Source organism: Petaurus breviceps, unplaced genomic scaffold (assembly GCF_028583685.1).
Source record: "Petaurus breviceps papuanus isolate PSGF00001 unplaced genomic scaffold, PetGlider_PUasm1.0 186, whole genome shotgun sequence".
NCBI classification, from domain to species: Eukaryota; Metazoa; Chordata; class Mammalia; order Diprotodontia; family Petauridae; genus Petaurus; species Petaurus breviceps.
Genome location: NW_027185798.1, coordinates 43,692,669 through 43,714,906, shown reverse-complemented (window position 1 = coordinate 43,714,906; position 22,238 = coordinate 43,692,669). Strand labels below are relative to the sequence as shown.

General features: G+C 36.1%; 1 protein-coding gene and 1 pseudogene across 4 annotated transcripts in view; one reads left to right on the top strand and one right to left on the bottom strand.

Moving 5' to 3' along the window:
- ST7L (suppression of tumorigenicity 7 like) overlaps window positions 1–22,238 on the bottom strand; it is a 59,818-nt gene that overhangs the window by 14,347 nt on the left and 23,233 nt on the right. For 2 of the 4 annotated variants that reach the window (XM_069090357.1, XM_069090360.1), the window contains exons 6-11: window positions 17,021–17,099; window positions 13,488–13,642; window positions 11,998–12,095; window positions 11,554–11,668; window positions 10,328–10,400; window positions 9,539–9,641 (exon numbers count right to left, since the gene is read on the bottom strand). In XM_069090357.1, the coding sequence (XP_068946458.1) occupies window positions 9,539–9,641; window positions 10,328–10,400; window positions 11,554–11,668; window positions 11,998–12,095; window positions 13,488–13,642; window positions 17,021–17,099 (623 nt within the window). Of the gene's footprint in view, window position 1; window positions 6,040–9,538; window positions 9,642–10,327; window positions 10,401–11,553; window positions 11,669–11,997; window positions 12,096–13,487; window positions 13,643–17,020; window positions 17,100–22,238 lie in introns of those variants that run through there. The other 2 variants (XM_069090359.1, XM_069090358.1) reach the window with 2 other exon arrangements.
- Window positions 6,062–6,817, top strand: LOC138162859 (large ribosomal subunit protein eL28 pseudogene; annotated as a pseudogene).

Sequence of the window (22,238 nt, the reverse complement as noted above, 5' to 3'; positions counted from 1 at the left end):
AACACACACAAAGACACACAAGAGAAGAAAAGAAAAGTGAAGTTATCTGGATTAGACCCAAACTTCACAAAAACACAGATCTCAAAATGTTAGGAAGTTTGTCTGCTATAATGAAATCTCAAGGTATTTGGAGTGATAGACTCATGATGAAGCTGAAGATCCAGCAGAGGGGTGTGAATGTGCTAAATACTGATTAAAAAATATAAACACATACACAAGATTCTTAACGTTTTATGATGTTCTTATTGGCCACAATGACAAAAGGAATAAAGTTTCCCCAAGATTAAAACGGAAACAGAAGCTGAAAGAGTTGGTTGACAAATAATTTCCCCATGAACACCCCTGAGAAAAGTAAAAATGAAGAAGTTAGCAACACAGTAAAGGAAACATAATATCAAAGATTTACAAAGCACCATGCTGGGGAGCATTGCACTAAAAGAATTTTTCTTTTTTGCTCTTATTCCTGAATTTTCAGGAAGGAGAACTAGAATTAATAGAGTTGCCAAGCTTCATTCTGAAATCCATATTTTACTCTAACATAACACTGCTTTACGAATAAAATCATTTTTAACAGCAGAACAATAATGGCTAATGCATTCATCAATCATATTGAAATGAAGATGGAAACTGAAATGTCCACTTGAACATATGCTATCTTTATTATCCATGATAATACTAATCCAATACTATTAAGCTCTCTAATCTAGCTTTTCTCCACTCAGGGTTCAGGATTCTCTCTTCTCTCACTGAAATGGGCTCAGAAGATTCTCATTGGTTATAAGCAAGCTGATAGTAAATTATGAGTCATAATAGCCAAACCACACTAACTTGTTATAAAATGCAAGGGAAAAAGTTCCTACTTGCAGATGTGTTGCATAAGAAACATATTCTTTCACTTCAAATCAACAATGGGGTTCCCATGGGTTTTTTTTAACAGACCAAAGTAAAAAGAACAGAAATCTAAAAGAGAAGTTTATAAAACTGATATTCTATAGTCCTATACTACATTTTAGTTGCAACAGTCCAAAAATTTTAAAAGGAGACCATTAGGTCTTGCATTCTAAAATGTTTCTAATACATGCACCTAAATGCCCAGTTCACTTCGACCATCCAAATACATATAAAATGATTTTTTTCCAGTTTGTTTATGAAATTCTCCTCTTAGATAATGACTAAGCTTAATCCCCACCTTTAATCATTTTTGCTCTTGAAGTTTCTGACTGTCTCCTCAAAGTATAAGAATGTAGCCTGCTCATCAATTTATTTCAGCAGATGTCACAAACTATGAGATTATTTACTAATCCAGTTTGGGGACTTAACATTTCCCATTCAGTTTCTTAAAGGAATGCAGCAGAGGTTGTGCCCTGGTCAAGCAAAGCCCATTTGCTGCCTGGCTGGGTTCTCTCCTTTAGTGCCTTGGGCCTATACTTGGGAGGGTAATATTCTTTCTAATCCCCTTTAATCCTCTTCCATTTTTTTAAAACATAGTAAAAGATCACTCACACCAGGCGGCTGTGGGAAAACTGGCTCAAATATCTGACCTCTGACATGACTCCTTATGCTCTCTGGGCTGAATATGCCACAAGTGCTCTAAGTGCTTCAATAGGAAGCTCGAGAGCGCGCACACGTGCACACGTACACACAGACACACACACACAATGCTGCAATCACAGAAAGTCTCTACCTGAAAACTACAATTTTAATTTCTTAATCTTGAGACCTACTTAGCACACAGGAATCTTCCATTAAAGCTTATCTTAGTTTTCACAAATGACAGCTCATACAGAACTGCAAAAATATTGAAATTATATTTACACTTCTAAAGATTTTAGTTTACTATTAACTAAAATTTTGAATTCCAAATGTTGCACACAGCTACAGAAAACATTGCTAGGTACTCAACTCAAACCAAGGTATTAGAATAATTCTTATCTTACAAGGGAAAATCATTTGGAGATTCACAATAAATATTTTCTCAACTCAATAATTTGCTATTTAATAATTCACGTAATAAAGGTACTCAAACATGTGACTTTTTTCTCTTGTCCAGACCTAGTTTCACAGATGCAGGACAATCCCAGTGAGGAAATTCCCTCCAACAGCTTTTCTGCAACATACAGGCTTATAAAGTTACATGGCCAATTGGTTATTGGGGGGTAGGACTTGAATTCTGGTCTTCCTGACTCAATCTCTCCATCTACAACCTCACAGATGTGTATCTACATACACATGTGCAAACTTATAAGACATATTTGTAAGAAAATAGGTCTATATTATTTCTTAGGAAAACAAATCTGCAACTTTTTAATTTTAAAATTCTTCCTTGTAACAATTTATTTACATATTACCAAGTTTTGCCTAATGACTCAAGTTAAAATATTCTACACATTTATCCCACACAAACAATTCATGTTACTGAGTTTAAAAAATATGTTGATCTAAAATTCAAGAAAAATTCTCTATTTAATGAAGATGTCTATAATAAAAGGGGATGATGAGTTAGTTCATTCCCGTCTCTCACCCAACTTCAAATTGTACATTTCATCAAATCAAACCAACAGACATTTATTAAGCACCAACTATGTGCAAGGTGCTATGGTAGGCACTGGGGATACAAAGATAAAAAGTAAACAGCCCCAGCCTTTAAGAAGCCTACATGCTACTGAGGGAATATAAAATGTACACAAGTTATTTTTAAAAAAAAACGATACCAAATATAATCTTAAGAGGTAGGGAACACTAACAACTAAGTATATGCTTTAAAAGAAGCTAGGGATTCTAAGAAGTGCAGATAGAGACAGAGTGAATTCCAGGCATAGGGGAGAGCATACATAACTTCGCAGAGGCAGGAGATGGAGTGTCCTGTTCAGAAACAGTGAAGAGACCAGTATAATGAGAACAAAGAGTTCTTTAAAGGATGGGACATGAAATCAATAGGGAAGAGTCTGCAGCAGTAAGACAGAGAGGGTTTTAATGTCAGGCTAAACATTTGTATCTTATCCTAGAGGAAACAGAGGACCACTGAATATTTTTGAACAGGAGAAAGATCTATGTTTTAGGATGATCAATCTGGCATGACAGCAATGTAGAAATAATTTCAAAAGGGGAGAGAAGATAAGCAAGGCAAACAGCTGTATTGTAATGATCAAGACAAGATTTGGAATTACAGATTTCCTTGAGAATTATGACCATGTTTTTTGTATCTTGCCCCAACACCTAATATACTCTTCCAAACAAGGTACCTAGTATCTATTTGTTGGCTGACTTGGTCTAACAGACATAGCTGAAAAGACTTTAGGATTCTCTACTAAAGTATTTTTCCAATGTCTCATCATGACATGGAGGTGATCCTAGATTCCTGAAGGTTACCCCAGCAGAGCATAAGCTATGGAAAGTCCTACTAAGCCAGAAGGCCTTCAAGTACAGGCCTGGATTACATTTCTGTTGTTGGAAAACCAACCTAATTACATGCAGAAGTGTAGCACTTGGAGTTTGGTAACCTGGTAATGAACTTTTCTGGTCACAAAAATACAAGAGGACTAGCTACTAAAGCAGAGAGGAAACTGTGATATTATTGATATTCATACCCACACTAATGAAATCAAAGATCCTTAAAGTACATGTAAGAATATTTTCCAACTATGTGTGCAAAATAGAAGCCACTCCTTCATCATGGTACAGTAGAAAGAATGCTGGATTTGAAGAGGACATGAATTCAAACTCTGACTCTACCAATGACTTTGTGTGACTTTCAGGAAGTTATCTAAGCTCTCTGGGTTTCTACTATAAAATGAGAGGATCAGACCAGATACTTCTAAGATTCCTTCCAATTTTCAATCTATAATTGTATGATTTAAATGTTCATTTAGTTAATTCATTTTAAATAAATATGTATAAGGGAGGGCAAAAGCTCAATTAAAAACTAAGAAATAAGCACAAAACAAATATGCCACTGTATTTGTTTTATATTAAACTGGGATTATATGCCATACAGAAAAGGAAAAAATAAAAATATCTTTAAATAAGGTAACAAAGTGAAAAGCTAAGCTAAACAAAATCGTATTTTTTTAAAGTAATGAGTCAATTGAGCTTCTCTAAAATTAGACAGGCTGTCATAGTAATCTGTTTCCAAATCAATCCCCCTGCAATGTTCCAAGTAAATTCTACTAAGTTCACCTCCTTATGTTATCTGTAGAACTCCTGAGTTTGGAAGACCTTCACTATTAACTTGGAATCTATTCCATGCACACTAGAAGTTTCCAGGAGCAAGGCTGAGTTACATATATATCTGTAAGACAGTAAATAACTACTAGAACCTATTTGTACTGGTCACATAGAAAATTAGAGCAACAGATACTTTGGACATTAGTGTTAAAGTAACATGGTGATACAGTGGTCTGATGATTATCTTTATAATAAAACTTCTAAATAATACCTATTATTATACTCAAACTAACAGTTGTGCTTTGATCTTTATAATTTATTTTAAAGATCACCTTATATCTACCCCCAGCTTTATAAGTCTTACAATGGTCTTTGGCCAAATGCAATAAAATTCTGACCTGAAGTAATGATAATGCTCTATAATCTTCCTTGCAAAGGCGGAGGTTAAAGACAAATCTGTCTGAGAGCATCTGAAATTAAGTTGCTTTGCTCTTGATCAGTCATGCACACAAATGCCAATTTCTCTCTGCAATTATCATTCTCAGTGCACATTCTATGAGACTGGACAAGCGAGCTGAATACAGAGAGCCACGTGGCTTTGTATAAGGGACAGCTGCTATATACATACCCTCAATAGCCTCAAGACACAGGGGATATGATCCTATACTGAAGGAGTGTCAAAGAGAGGCATCATCCATTCAATATGTGTACCTAACATTTTAACTGCTTTCACTGTTTGGATAACAGGAACAATCAAGGAGTCGAAACCAGGGACCACTGGCCCTATATGTGGGTCAGCATCTATAACCTTACTTCTCTTATCGCTCTTTCTATTCTACTCATGATTTCATCTTATCCCTCTCAGTAACTTTGGGCATGTGCCACTGTAGGACAGGCATTCTGGGCTAGTGAAGTAGTACCCTGAGAGCGCCCTCATTGCTAAAAGAATAGTCTAAGATCAGGGGTATACAATGTCCTGAAGGTTTCAAAGTGCTCTAGACTAACCAGAACAGACTTTATATTCTACATATTTACTTATTTTTTTTTAAAAATCCCCTTGAAACTATAAAAGCCCCAGGCAAAGTTAGCTTTCTTGCCAGCACCAGACTAAAAGCAGCTTTATTATTAAACAAGAAATTCTTAAAAAAAAAAAAAAGCTAACAGAAAAATGTACTCCTGAACACATACTCAAGACACAGAGATTTTCAAAACAAGTACTCTCTCTTTTGAAAAATCTGCTCTACTATTGTATGTAATGTATATATACCTATTTATGTACACATTGCCTCCCACACTAGAATGTAAGCTCCTTGAGGACAGGGATCGTTTTTGCTTTTGCTCTATACTTCTAGTACTTAGCACTGTGCCTCTGCACATAATAAACATTAAAAGCTTGTCAACTGTTGATTGCATACATTCTCTAAGACACAAACAAACTTTCCTCAAAGTGCCAGACAGAATTTAAACTAATTAATTCCTATCTATCTTGGGCCGTTCACCAAGAATTTTCGCTGTTCTCAACAGGAATTCCTGAGTTCCAAACACTCTTGGCTAAAAGCACAAAAGTGGCACTTATGGGAAAACAGACTGTTCAGACAAGAAAAAGAAAAGAGGTAATAGGATGGAGTATGGCAATGATGAGGCAATTATCTTCAGCAACAATCAATCCTGGTAACATAGAATGGGAACTCTTTCAATGAAATCTCTCATTTTAGTTGGAAGATCTTTGCCTGTCCAAAGCAGGAGTCTATAAAGAGCACAGAGGAGCCCTGAAACCATCTAGGCCAGGCTTCTTCACCTTTTGTGGACCCCTTGGCAGCCTGGTGAAGCTGATGGACCACTCCTCAGAAGAATGATTTTTAGTGCATGTGATACCTAAGATTACAAAGGGAAATAATTATAATGAAATACAGCTACCAAAGTATTTTTAAAAACCAAGTTCCCAGACTGTGAATATAGTCTAATCCCTATTTTTTATAAATGAGGAAACTGAGGCCTAGGAAGGAAACAAGGCACTTCTGAAAGATGGTAGCCTTATTTCTCTGGAGGTCTTGGAATCCAACATTGCGGTTGATAATTCCATTCTAATCAAATACACATATGAAGGACAATTAAAGATACTAATGGTATTAAAAGAAACCTTGTTGTTTCTGTCTCCGGGAGCCACTGCGAGAGCAGCCCCGCCATGTCGGCCCACCTGCAATGGATGGTCCTTTGGAACTGCTCCAGCTTCCTCATCAAGCACAACAAGCAGTGGTACAGCACTGAGCCCAACAACCTCAAGGCCCGAAACTCGTTCTGCTACAACAGGTTGATTTACCGGAAGACGGTGGGCATCGAGCCGGTGGCGGACGGGAAGGGCATCATGGTGGTGCTGAAGCAGCGGGCAGGTCAGAGGAAGCCTGACACCTCCTATGTCAGGACCACCATCAACAAGAATGCCCGGGCCACACTTAACAGCGTGCAGCACATCATCCGCAAGAATAAGTATCGGAAAGACCCCCACATGGCCGCTCTGCGCAGGGCCAGCGCCATCCTTCGGAGCCAGAAGCCAGTGGTGGGGAGGAAGAAGCAGACACGACCCCCCAAGGGCACCTAAGGGGCCAGGCCTGCCCTTGGCTAATAAAGTTAGACTGCCCCCCCCAAAAAAAAACCTTGTATTCAAAACTTGGAGAAAAGAAATTTATGGCTAGTGAGAAGGAAAGAGAAATAAGTAAATAAAGTCATAAGTAATATTCTGGAATCTTCTTCTCTAAAGGTATTTGAGAACATGATAGACATCCATATGTATAGAACTGACTAGATAAAGCTAGCCTGAAAGCAGGGAAATGAGTTAATCAAAGTGTAAAAGGCTCTCCCAGTCTGACTGGACATAAAATATGCAACAGCTCTAGTGATAATACATACAAAAGTTGCATAGCCAAATAAAAAACTTGCTGGTATAAACAGAGTATACAAACCCAAAACAAAGACCACAGGGTTATCATAATTGTTGGGTACTGAAATTTACTCAGAAGAATCAAAGGTCTGTATAAGCAATCAATATTAATGAAATACCTAAAAGTAAATGCATAGCCTGGAGAAATTTATGTGATCTTTCTCCATTGCACTTCTAATAGTTTCCAGCTTTAACAAATTGCACAGCTCTAGACCTAAAGTCATTCCTGTTGGAGCTATGTGGAAAGCTGCCAACAAACATTCTCTACTAAATCAACTTTATCCTTTGTCATTTTATTGTTATGTTTCATATGATAATTTATGCCAAATTTGCATAAGAAATTTGTAAGAAGAAATGAAAAGGTTTTTTAAAATGTTGAAAATGTCATTGTTCATTAGGTTAAAGAAGTTATCACGACCCTCAATAGAGGTTTGAGAAGGAAACCCCCCAAAGCCCTTTATGTTTGCTTGGCCCCAGCTGAGAGTTAGGAATATAGACCATGACAGGAGAAAAAAAAGAAAGAGAGAAGCCTGAACATACTTCATCAATGTATGACTGTAGCAAAAACAGACAGCCGCAAATTCCAGAGCTGTGTCAGTTCATATAACATTAATGTTATTTAAGTAGGACACTGTCCAGATTGTTGGGACTCAGAGTTTCTCAGAAGTACCTTAATGACTGTTCTGTTTGATAGAGTTCAGTTTAAGGATTCCACCCTTTTAAAATAATGTCATTTTGCAGCACAATTTAACTTTCAATTGAGTATAATAATAAAAGTTGGGTCATCACCTCATCTATTATTCAAAAAAGTCCCATCTTCCCATCAGGCTAAAAAGCACAAGTTGTTTTGTTTTTAATAAATTACTAATAAAAATTAATTTTTAAGTGAAAAAAATTAAAACAGGGCCTATTATTGAAAACCTTAAGAAAAACACCTCTTCAATGTAGCAATTTTTCCACTGAAAATTCAACCTGGAATTTATGAAAATATCTAACAATTTAATCTTATATATTATAAAATTATAATTTATATTTTTCTTCAGCTAAAGTGGTATTAAAAAGTCCCTCTGTAGAGTCTAGTGGGCTTTCCCTAATTAGAATAGTTTTCATTAGCTATTCTACTTGCCTTCCCATATAAAATGAACAATTTTTGCCATTATCCAGAATAGCAACGATTAAAAAAATTACTTTTTTCATTAAAAAAATTAAGATTACTGGTTTTATGTAATGAAGTGATAAATCAGTCAAGGTTCAAAAATGTAAAGTGAGTAATTAGTTCTAAGACTTGCAATCATTTTCTTGGGAATCCTGACTAATATTGCTTATTCTTCATACAAGTTTATCATTTATTAGTAACACTACATTTGTGCATAGCACTATAGGGTTTATAAAACATTTTGCCTATAACAACTTCATGAGGAAGGTAATCTATTTCCATTTTAAAGATAAGGGAACTGAGGTTCACAGGTTATTTGGCTTGTGCAAGGTCACACAATTCATGTCAGAACTAGGATTTAAACCTAGCTCTGGTGACCCCTAAATCAAGCACACTGTTAGTATCTCATATTGTGGGCTCTGCCCATTTGCCTAGAGGCAGGAGGGCCAACTAGGCTCTCAGTAAAGGCCTCATCTCTGCAGATTCTACTTTTTTTGGAAATTATTTCTTGGATACTAGTCCCTTTAGTGTTTATTAGTTTTCAGATTCCATAATCTTATCTTGTATTATACTTAATTGCAACTAAAACTTTTTCTCAATATGATGTACAGTGTATATTTAAAAATTTTTAAAGTATTTTTAATATGTCTTAAAAAGCAGCAACTAATATTCAATGTTAGGTGAGAATACATAAATATTTTCAACAAGCCATGCCGATAGGGTGTGTAACAAAGAAAAATGAAACTGGTACACAGTTTCATCAGGGACTACACAAACATCAACTCAGCAGTTCTGGGAACTTCCACATCTGTTTCCTATCATTGATTATTTTAATCTATTTGTCTCCAGTCTTTGTCCAGCTCAGGTCCAAAACTCAGGGATTTGTCTAAAAAACACTCTTACAGTAAAACACAGGAAATTTGATTTAATGATTCAAAATATGAATGACCCTCCATTAAAACCATGCCATTTGGCTATTTCTCCCCTAAAGCTATAGTGAAAGCAACAACAAACTAAAGGTACAGACTTCAGATTATTTTGAAAGCAGCCACCATCTCAAAAGTGATTATTCCTATTAGTTTTTATAAATATTCTTAATAGCCCCTTTCGTCAAATGAGAAAAAAAAAACAAGCTCAAGTAGTTAAGACTATTGGATTAGAAGTTAGAAGATCTAGCTTTTGATCAAATATCTGCCATTGACTTTTTACCTTAGGTAAGACTGATATTTTCATCAAAAAAAAAAACTGCAGCACTAAAAAAAGAAAAGCAATGCACTTACTTTTGGAACATGAGGGTTAAATTCCACTGCTCTATGAATTGCTTCCACGGCATTAATTTCTGCAGTGCTCAGTCCTCTTCTAGAGGCTGTTTCTGGAGAGAATCTAGGGGGAGGGGGACAAAAGAAAGGGGGGAACACTTCAAATTAAGAAGAAAGTAAGAAAGCATTACGAGTTAAGACCAAAATTCAATGTCCCAAAATTGAGAGGCTTCTGGTGACAGGAAAAGGCAACTGATTTCTAATATTGAAAGTAAAGCCACCTGGTTCAATATATACAATCAGGAAGCAAAGGGAACAGAAATCTTCAAACATATTTGAAGTACAGTTGATGCAGAAGCACTTAGAAACTAAGTTAGACCCTCTGGGAAGGATAATAAAATCAGAAAAGCTAGAGAGGAACATCCACAGTCCTACTACATAAAAGGAGACCTCTACCAATATTCATCTAAGAATGCAAGCAAAAGAAAGGTTCCTTTCATCAGACATATTCAGAAAAACATTCAGAACAAACAATAATTAAGGGAATTCAAAATTACCCATATTATATATAAACTCGGGAAAATAGCATGTAATATTTCATTCCAATACATAAAATGTCAAATAATTAAGGAAAAACATCAATGCTCATAGACTTGGCCAAAATGTTCCAAGGTCTTAGTAACAATTAAGAGAAAAACAACTTTAAAAAGGGAATTATTCAAAACTAGGAAAGAAATAAAATTAATGTTTTTATATTTGGGTCTATAGTTAGTATCTTCTCCAGATGCTCTAAATTCCACAGCTACTCACCTATCTGACACAGTCCTAGTCTTCAACAGTGCTGCTGTATAACAAATTGCTGCTGACTTTGGAAGACTGATATCTGTAATAAAAAGATCCAAAATCAGTGAAATCAAGTTTACATTGCTTAATAAAAATAATTTCAAAATTATGTCTATAAACAAATTATACAAATTTCATAACTTTTTTTATGTCAAAGTTGACTTTCAAAAAGTTAAAAGTTCTTGCACCAGAACTACAGTGGTAAAGATATTCTCTTTAATGACTCTCAAAGCTCGAGTGAAACTAGCAAACACAATACTAAAACAAAGGAACTCCTACTTTTTCCAAGAAGACAACAGTGAAATTCTACAGCACAGCAGTATTAGAATACTGAATAAAGAATTCAGAGCACAGAAGCAAATCTCAATTTTTTTAAACCAGCTAAATATCAAGTCCTGTGCTTTTCTCTAGCATCAGCTCACTTTGATTTCTTAAATAGTCTCCAAGCTTGTCTAGTATATGTACCCCAAGCAGGCCAAGCATCTGGTAAGTAACATATGGAAAGGATTTCTCACAAATTTCTTCATGAGTGTGCATCATTTTGAAGCACTTCTTAAGTGTTCCAGATGTTTAAAAGAAATAAACTTCTCTCTCCAAATATAACACATTCAAACTTTCCAAGTCAATAGGCAAAAAGGAACAGGTCACAAATATTTCTAGGTTAATGGTCAAGAATCTACAACAGGACAGGTTGTGTAAGGACGGGTGTGGTAAGCAACAAGGTGCTCTAACAAGCTGAAAGGCGTGTCCAAGTTCACTGTGATGAGGAATGTCAGGCTACTTTTAACTTGTGGTTACAAGAAGATCCCTCACAGAGGACATGCTTATGTCCCCAGGGGGAAGAACAGTTGCAGTATGTCTCTGTAATAATCCTTACAACTCCTCAGGTGAACTGACGCAACTATTTCATAGTAGCAAGACCAGGGTACCTCAGCAGGATAAAAGGCATCCTTCTCATAATTCTGATTCTTTTAAAGATCCTGATGAGAAGAAGATAGTTCCTAGTGATCTATGCCAGTCTGCCCTTCATGCTACTGTTAATGAACTACATCAGAGGAAAGAAATAGAAAGTCCAAGAATCTCTCTGGATCCCAATGTTTCATGCATACTGATGTTAAACCATCTGACAGATACACTAAGAGAGAAAAGGGAATCTATTTGTTAGGTAAAAGTGTTAGACAAACACCACTTACCATCATATTTCGCTAAAACTGCTTGAACATCTGCATAAGCCTGTAATTCTAGAAGGGATTCTAGGAGATTTTCATGGATGTTTAACATACTAAGAGGAGGAAACTCTTTCATTAGCTGCATATAAAAAAAAAATGGTTAAAACATGGAACACAGAAGTTGTAGTTTAGCAAAATAATACTAGATGAATGTAAGCCCCTTGAAGGTAAAGACAGTTTCATTTTTGTTTTAGTCTCCAGTGCCTAGAACTAGAATATGCTTAACAGATGTTTATTAAATTGAATCTGCTGAAGAAAAGAGATTCCACAACTTGCCAAATTAAGCTATATTCCATATACATTTTGTTATTAAATCAATTAAAAACAGTGATTCAACTAAAAATTTAGAACTTGTTGAAAACACTTTTAATTATTAAAAGTATCAGTATGATCCTCAAAATTACTCACATCTCTCATTATTTTTACTGCTTCTCTTATTCTTCCTAATTTTCTTGCACACATTGCTAGTCTTCGTTTAATATAAACCAATACATTGGTGTCTCTTCCTAAATGAAAAAGAAAAGAAAGATAGCACTATTGGCTAACATGATCATCTGAAATTTTATTTATATTATGCATTATATTTCTTTACTTATACTGGAAGACATAACTAAAATAAAAATGTATAATTTATGTCTCTACAAATAATTGGTCCAACAATAACACAATGTAAAGCCTGCAGTACATGTGCATGTCACAAGTTCATGTTTAAGATTCATAGAAAAAAAAGTACATATTAACTGAGAAAAGCAGCATTAACTCATTATTCTATATTTCTACTTAAATAACAGTATTATTATAATCTTCACTTGTTTTGACTGGCTAGCTAAGAGATTCCAAAATAAAATTTCCATAGACAATTAAACTTAAAAAAAAAAAAAAGCTGCCAGTTGCTAACAAACTCAAACTTCTAGAAACTGTTTTAAAAATGTTTCTGTAACTATCTCATACTCATATTTGAGATTTTACAAGGATAAAAACACGATACTTTTTAACAGATGCAATTTCATTAGTTCCAGCCTGCAAAATGATAAATTCCCACAGTTGTGTGTTATAATAACACACGGTAATGAAACATACTGTATACATCAATATTTAGCCTAGAGAGGGGACATTATCCAAACCTGAATTTCCACAAACAAAAAGATTTAGAACTTAACTGCTAACAGATAATGCAATATATAAACACTTCAATTCATTGTCCACTGACTGCCAAAATCATGAAACCAAAGCCCTTTGGACACAGCGAGAAGGCAGCAGTAGTGTTGTTCCTAAAGTCTCTGGTAAAAGGGTCTCCCTATGGAAAAAAGGGAGGCCTCAGTTTTTGTGGTTCACCGAAGGACCACCTCAAGCACTTCACAGAGAATTTCAGAAACAATTAGTACAAGGTATGAAAGTGGGTATTGTGCTGAGAATTTCATAAAGTGAATCCATCCATATCCCACTGCAGTTCCCTGGCCCTAATTCTAGATATTTAGAGTTCAAACAGCATTTATTTGGGGATAACAGAGGAACAAAGTAACATCATATTACCAACAAGAAAACTCTAAAATACTGAATACAGCACCTTCTTTTTAAGAACAAGAAAGTGTTCCAAGGTGAGTCTCTTCAATGATTCTCCCAACTTCCCCCTGAAATGAATTATATTTGTTTTGACAGTAACTTTTATAAAAATTGATATTGCATCTTCTTTCAACATAATCAGAACAAAACTTTTATGTCAATATGTTTTATCTTAATGAATCCATTTTTTCTTTTTTTAGTTTACAAATAACCTGGGTAAGTAGATTAGCTACTTCCTATGAAAACAAGCTAACCTATGAGCATTTACCTTAAAAAGGAAAAAATAAAAAGGAGTATTTGGAAAGATATGCTCAACTCAGTTTAGATGTGCTTACTAAGTTGGGCTTCATGCTGAGGGCTCTGGTGCTGGTGCTGCTGTGACCTCCGGTAGATGGTTTCCCCAGCTTTGAGGGCCTGTCTAAATAACTTCTCAGCATCTACAATCGTCGTCGCCTCCTCCTCGGCCAGGAGAACATAGGCAGTGGCACAACTGCAAGAAAAGCAACATGATGAAGGGAACAGTCCATCTTCAAAAATCCTCTTCTGCCCACTGTGTGTCCTCATACTGACCCTGACTTCCCAGCCCTTTAAGCTTCAAATGAAGCTGGTCAGGATTTTAATTCACTAGCAGCACATCCCACAGAAGTAACCACAGTTCCCCCTACCCCAGGCCTATTTCCCTTCCATCCCTTCTCTTGGCCCCTCTCTTCACTGTCCTTCTCTCTGACTTCCCAGTCATCTCCAGACCGAGCTTCCTCTACTCTAGTCATCTTTCACAACACCTCTGGACTCCCTGCTCCTGGAGATAGCTGGGTCTGGAGTCATGACGACCTGAGCTCAGACCCAGTCTCCGACATTCACCAACTGAGAATCCCAGGCAGGTCATACAACCTCTGATTGCCTCAGTTTCTTCAACTGTAAAAATGGGGAAAATAATAGCATCTACCTCTCAGGGTTGTTGTTTAGCACAGTGCCTGGCACAGAGTAGGTGCCATATAAATGCTTATTCCTTCCCTTCCCACACCAGAACCACTTATATTCTACCCCTGGATCCCTGGGCTCTGGCAGATTTGTATAGTGCTTTAAAATCTGTAAAGCGCTTTACATATGTTATCTCATTGGATCCTCACAAACCAGAAAGGTACATACTATCCTTATTTCCGTTTTACAGGGGAGAAAACTACGTCTTTGAGAGGCTGTCATTATCCTGTAAGTCAAGCACTCTATCCACTGCCCATCAGCCTTTAGGAAAGCTTTTATCTTATCTCACTCTGAATGAAACCTCCTTACCAATCCTGGCCATCAGACCACCCTGCTGCACACCTACCCTCTCACTCCAGCTTTTTAGTTCCCCTTTATATGCTGTGAGAGCAGGGCCTGTCTCTTGCTTGCTTATATTTGTATTTCCAGTGAACAACACAAAGTAAGTCCCATCATTTATCTTTTTGCCTCTACTTTTTCTTTCTCTGAACTATTTTCCTTCTCCATTTTTTCTTGAGGTGATGAAGGAATAGGACAATGAGAGAGAGGAATATAAAATATATTGGATAAAAATGTAAAGTACACAATATATTATATAAAGAGGTAGCATGATGAATTATACCATAACTAAGTCTGCTTTTAGTCTGTATATATTAAGATACTTATCTTAGTTTATTTGTCTAATTAAAAAATTATATTTCCAATAGGGTGCTATTTGTATAGGACATGCTATTTGTATGGGATAAACTTCTTTTTCTAAAAGCTTCTGATTCATGTCCTAGTAAATTTTTCCAAAGTGTTTCCCCAATAGAGTCAGGGAGAAATAAAGTGAAAGTAATCAAGGGAAATGAGGGCAATATAGGAGAAAATAATTGTACCTAGTAAGCACTACCTTGTTCCCGACAGCCCAGAAAACCCCAGTCCAATAGCTAGATCTCTGTTTCTTCCTGCACAGTTTCCTTTTTTGTCTAGGGCCCTCCTAATGGCATCCAAAACAAGCCCATCCCCCCTTCTGCTGCTATACCATTCTTCCCAATCCCCAACACTATTACAAATCTTAGTCTTCCTCCCCAACTGAAACTTACCCGTCCTATGTCTCTTCTTCCTTTGCCGTTAGGTTCCCTGAATTTCCCAAGGTAATGACTATATAACTTGGTAAACTGAATCTTGTTAACGTCATGTTTTCAAAAATAAGAGGTCCCCCTGTTCCTTCCAGGTACTGAGTTCATTTTAAAAGTATCCTTATTGGGGGGAGGGGGCGGCTAGGTGGCACAGCAAGTAAAGCGCTGGCCCCAGAGTCGGGAGGACCAGAGTTCGGTTCCAGCCTCAGACACTTCACAGCCACACTAAAAACTAGCCATGTTACCTTGGGCAAGTTACTTAACCCCAATAGCCCTCCAAAAAGCAAAAAAAAAAAGTATCCTTATGAAGACAAGGTTCCTACCCTATTTCTTTAACCCAAGAGAATGATGGAATTAATAGAAATATCTGGCCAGGTAAAAAGAAAAGATGATAGTAGGGCAGGGAGCCAATTAAGGGCCATACAAGGCAAAACAAATCACACTATGTAAATAGTCTCCATATCATACGAGTAAGAGTTCTCAATAAAGGTGAAATATGGGTAGCAAGGTGGCACAATGGATTGAGTACTGGTGTTAGAGTCAGGAGTGTCTGAGTTCAAATTCAGTTTTAGACACTTCTGACTTCATACAACTGTGTGCCCCTGGACAAATCACTTACCCCCAATTGCCTCAAAAAAAGTGAAGTATATAATAATTCCACTAACCAAGAGAAAACATTTAAAAAAGACAACTAACTTGTACCTAACCTTGATGTGTTTTATATATGTAAATCAGAGAGAAAAGACTACTGAAATTATATTTTAGTAAAAAAAACTGCTTTAAATATATCTCTACCTTACAATTCCTACCAACTGACATTCCTTATCTTCTTAAAAATGAAACCCCAAATTTACCCCATCTAGAATGCATCCCAGACAAACCAACTCTGATTCCTTTCATTCTGTATCCTTTGGCTTTTATAATTTCCTATTTTATATTTAGTGATATGATGTTTTTAATGTTAAGCTGATTTTAAGCACACATTTCATTTAAAATTAAATTGTAATGTTCTTAAGTGCAGGGACTATGCTTTTTACTTTGAATGTCCTTTTTCCCCTTAAATATCATTCTGGTTCAGAGAACTTTAGATATTTAATAAATGCTTACTAATAAAATGAAATGATTTTAAGGAATTGTGTAAGGAAAGCTAAAACCTGGAGTTCTGGGGAACCCTTTTCAAAAACCTATTAGGATAGGAAAAAAAAACTTTCAGAGGTTACATGCTTCTATACTTTCACACAGACCTAGGAACTATGTATGGTATAAGGCACGGGTAGGGAATCTGTGGCCTTGAGGCCACATGTGGCTCTCTAGGTCCTTAAGTGTGGCCTTTTGACTAAATCCAAACTTCACAGAACAAATTCCCTTAATAAAAGGATTTATTCTATAGAACTTGAACTCAAAGGCCACACCCAAGGACCTAGAAGGCCACATGTGGCCTCAAGGTCACAGATTCCCCACCCCTGTAAGTATGAATTACTGTCAACTGCATTAGCAATCTCAAATTTTTTTTCTAAAAAAAGGACTGTTCTAATTTTTAACATCTATTAAAAAGAAACAAAAGCCAGTTAAAAAACATAGCACAGTTGTAAGAAAAAAAAAGTTTTATTGTATTCATGGGGGAATTTGGGGTGAAAAACTCTAAAACTATTCCAAATTTCTTCAAAAATAATAATTAATGTAAAACAACATAAAAAATGTTTGACAAATCAGGTATCTTGGTTATTCCTTCAAAACAAACTTATTTTCGCATATTTCAAACTTACTCATTGTTCAGTTCTAAAGCTTGATAAGCTGCTTTGATACGAGCTGGAGGATTTCTCTCCCTCCATGCCTTCTGCATAACTATAGAAAAAAAATTTCAAAAAAGAAAATGATAAATATAGATTTTCTTATGTAAAAGGTACGAAACGCTACGGAGGCAAATATTGTCAAATTATATGTTCCTGAAACTCACCTGAATGGAACCGGGTTAACATCTCACATTAACCCAATTAGTTGAGGTAAATTTCCATTTAATGTGATAGCCTGAAGCATAACATTTACAAAATATATCTTCTTCCTCACATGTGTGAATAAATACCATTGTGAAATGCTAAGTTTACTAAGCCTCTATAAAACATAAACACACATGTACACCTGGTAAGCTGTGCTCAGTTGGTATTAAGACAAGCCACTAAGTTCAAGTCACATGTCACATTATTATAATCAACCTGAAATATACTACCAGTTCTTAACATTCTGAAAGGTAACAAGAAGTTGCTAAAAACATATGAAACCTGAGATGTTAAAAATAAAGTATTCATTTGTGTTATGTTTCAATCTAAGAGGTGTTTGCTTTTAATGTAAAAGACAAGAGAATCAACTTCATACACTGTACACTTTTAGGAAATGTCAGTAGTTTCCTTTCATTTTTAGCAAAACCCTAATTTAGGAGCTTCCTTCAACCAAAGGAAAAGTTTTGCACTTTGCTACTACTATTTATTGGATTAAAATAAAGATTTCATATCAAAAGTTTCTAAACAATAACTCAAAACTACATCCCTGGAACTATCTGGCTTATTTCAGGTTTGATAAGAAACCTAGAGAATCTATGTATGTTTCTTTTGGAACAAAACCTGCAACTGTCCAGTAAGAATAATGTGGAAAATGTTTGAGTTTTCCTTTGGAAACAAAATATTAGTCTTGGCTTGGAAAAGGAGACAATATACTCCACTTGTGCAACAAAAATACATTCCTCATATCAAACATGTCACCAACTAGGTGACAGCTAATGCTTCCTGAGCTTGACAAATTGATGCAAGTCAGCATCTATCTAACAATGACCAGGTAAAAGATAGTGATTCTGTTGAAACATTGAAATATTATCCAAGAAGGAAGTACTTAGACAGACAGTATTAAGTGAGCTTACTCTCCATCCTAAATTACTTATGTCACACTATTATGGAACTCTCCTTTGTAATTTACACAGTAATTTCAAATCAAGCTGTAAAAATTAAAACAGAATTAGAATACCTAAAATAAAATTGTATAAGTTCTTTTGCCTTCCATACTTTTCACATGAGAGAATAGCCAAATAGCTACAGATTCCAAAACAAGCACTGTTAAAAGATGTTCCAGAATTCACAAATAATAGAAAGTTATGGGGAAATATATACTTTAGGACAACTATGGAGAGCAACTGTGAGTTATGTATTGTAGTAAACAAATGTAATGAATTAAAATAATCAGGAAAGATGTCAGATATATGCTTTCCAAAGATGTCTCCCTTCCCTTAAGGAGAGGGAGGGGAGAAAACTGTGTGAGTTGAGCAGCAATATAGTTGAGAAGATAAATTTGGGTGAGAGGAAAACTAATGTAGAATTGAGAGTTATCACCTAAGCCCTAAGCTCTTTAAAAAAAAAAAAAAAAGGAAGCAGGGCAGGGTTATTCATGGCTTTCCAAATGACCTGCCTAAGCCTTCTAAATTGCTCTTCAAAACCAAGACAGAGGGGTGGTCAGGTGGCACAGTAAGAGTGCCGGCCCCAGCATTGGAAGACCTGGGATTGGTTCCCACCTCATATACTCGGCACCCACACAAAAATAACTGGCCGTGTAACCTTGAGCAAGTTACTTAACCCTGACTGCTTTAAAAAAAAAAAAAAACCAAGACAGTACCTGGATTGGGGGGTGTTAAGGAGAGAGAAGCTGGGACTGGTGATTTTACAAAGGAAAAAACTCGCATTCATCTTGATCATATATACCAAACATCATCAAGGACATGCATAATGAGAAAAGGAGGTGAATGTTGTAAGAAAGATGAATAACAGGTTTGCTTGAGCACTGCACTAGTATCCATGAAAATACTAAAAGACCTAGATGAGGGCTTCAAATACACTAGTTAGATAATCGACACAAGACTTATGGAAAGGCACTGACAAGAACAGATGAGAAGGTATGGATGGATTACAAACTCTACTGGTGAAGGGAACTGCCAACATTGAAGAGAGACACCAACCAATTAAGGTTATTAACAAACATCAAATTAGTAGATTTCTAGGAGTCTTCTATTCCTACTAAGTGGATAGAGCACTGGGCCTTGAGTCAGGAAGACTTATCCTCATGAGCTCAAATCTGGCCCCAGACACTTACTAGTTGTGTGATACTGGGCAAGTCACTTAACCCTATTTGCCTCAGTTTCCTCATCTGTCAAATGAGCTGGAGAAGGAAATGGCAAACCACTCAGGCCCTCAAATATATGTAGATAAACTGTTTAGTTTAGTGCAAAGTTAGGTCTTTGCACATCAAAAGTATGTGAAAAAAAATTGTGCTTATTGTCTTCAGTTTATCAGCCTGTCAGTTTAATCATCCTTCAGATGTGCAAACAATTCTTTAAAAATATACTAAATATACAAACATACCTTGGAGATATTGTGTAGCTAGTTTCTGCATATCTAACTCAATGGATCTACATAGGCAGTTTTCCTTTGTTCATCTTTACTTCGAAGCCCTTTGGATTAGATTTTCAAAACTCCATGCAAATGTATTTTTAAGATAATAGCTAGCATTTATATCACACTTAAAGATTTGCAAAGCACTTTACAAGTGTTTTCTCCTTATAACAACCCTGGGAGGTAACAAGCTATTAAAACATAGCAACATGAAAGGTGCACCCAAATTTACAAAGCAATCAAGAAAAATATCCTAGGGGGCAGCTAGGTGGTACACTGAATAGAGCACCGGCCCTGGAATCAGGAGCACCTGAGTTCAAATCCGACCTCAGACACTTAACACAAAACTAGCGATGTGACCTTGGGCAAGTTTTGCGCTACTATCCCCCCCTTCAAAAAGCAAACTAATAATAATAATAATAATTTTTAAAAATCCTAATTAAGAATAAGCCTGAAATTTCAGAACAGGAAAATAAGCTTGATTTAGCATACCTCAGTGGGTAAATTCCAATGTGAGCTTTTCCACAAGAATAGGAAGAGAGTTTATCAAATGCTTTGCTAAAATCTAGATAAATTATTTTTCCTGAATTCCCTTGATCCAGTTTAAAAATTCTTTCCAAAAGGGAAATAAGGTTAGCCTAAGATAGATAACCTATTCTTGATGAAGTTATGCTGACTCTTATGAGCACTAGTTCCTTTATTAGATATTCACTAACCATGTTTAGATAATTTGTTCTAGAATTTTGCCCAGAATTGGAGTCAAGTTCATTGGCTTATAATTTGGAAGCTCCATTTTCTTCCCTTAAAAAAAAATCTGAACATTTGCCTTCTCCAACCTTGTATTTTCTCTTCAAATTTGGACAATTTTTCAAAGCTCACTGACAAGGACTTAACAACCACATCTGCCAGTTTTTTCACTACCTTAGCACATGATTCATCTGAGCCAGGTGACCTGAACTCATCAACAGCAGCTATATGTTCCCTAACTCCTTATTTCTGCTGGGTATCAACCTCCTAATCTGAATTTTTTGTTCTGTCCTTTTCAGTACAAAGATGATTCTTTCTGGAAGAAAAAACAAGCAAAATAAGAATTGGTAAAATCCACTTTCTTTCTGTCATTAGATGTCATCATCCTGCCTTCTTGTAAATAGCAGTTCTGTCTCTTCTTTGAGCCTTTTCTTTGCCCCAGCATAAATTCTGCTATGCTTTGCTCTAATACTACTAACACTGTTCTTTTTTTTTTTTTAAAGCAATCAGGGTTAAGTAACTTGCTCAAGGTTACATGGCCAGTTATTTCTGGGTGTGGTGCTGAGTATCTGAGCCCAGATTTGATCCAGGTCATCCTGACACTGGAGCCGGTGCTCTTACTCGCTGAGCCATCTAGCTATTCCTAAGCAATTGGGGTTAAGTAACTTGCTCAAGGTTACATGGCCAGGTGTTTCTGGGTGGGTGCTAAGTGTCTGAGCCCGGGATTCGATCTCCAGGTCATCCAAACACTGGAGCCGGTGCTCTTACTCGCTGTGCTACCTGGCCGCCCCTACTAACACTGTTCTTACAGGAAGATGCCATGCTGTGTATTCATCTTCTATTATTCATCCTTGCCTTCATCTTCTGCACATGTCTTTTAAAAAACCCAAGTTGGATAGTGAGGTCCACGTGCATCCATATTGACCTCTTTAGACAACTCTCATTTCTCCTCATTTGAATTGTTTTTCTTAATGTCCTCAGAATTTTACACTTAAGAGTTTCCTATCCCTCTTGGGCAGACTTTCATTTTAGAATTTTAGTCCACAGGACCCTAACTATCCTTTCTCTTAACCCACTGAAATGTGTTCTCCCCAAATCTAGGATACACATTAGTTATGCCCAATTTTCCTTTCCTTCTCTATTGGAAATATTTACAACAGTTCTTTTTGTGGTGGCTAAGAAATGGAAATCAAAGGGATGTCCATCAATTGGGAAATGGATCAATAAGCTGTGACATATGATTGTAATGGAATATTATTGTGTTCTAAGAAATGACAAGCAGGATGATTTCAGAAAAACCTGGAAAGACTTACATGAACTGATGCATAGTGAAGTGAACAGAACCAGGAGAATGTTGTACACAATAATAGGAATATTGTTTGATGAATTGTGAATGACTTAGCTATTGTCAACAATACAATGATCCAAGACACTCTCAAAGGACTAATGATGAAGTATACTGTCTCCAGAGAAAGAACTGATATTGTTTGAATACAGACTGAAGCATGCTATTTTTCATTTTTTCTTTTTTTCTTTTATTCGAGTCTTCTTGTACAAAATGACTAATATGGAAATGTTTTACATAATTGCACATGTGTAACTGATTGCTTTCTGTCTGAGGGAGGGAGGAATAAAGAGAGGGAAAAGGGATAGAATTTGGAACTCAAAACTTTAAATAAAAATGCTAAAAAAAAAAAAAGAGAAAAAAAAGAATAGAGTTCTCCAAGTTTTGGTATATGATTGTAATGGAATATTACTATGCTATGAGAAAAGACAAGCAGGATGATTTTAGAAAAACTTGGAAAGA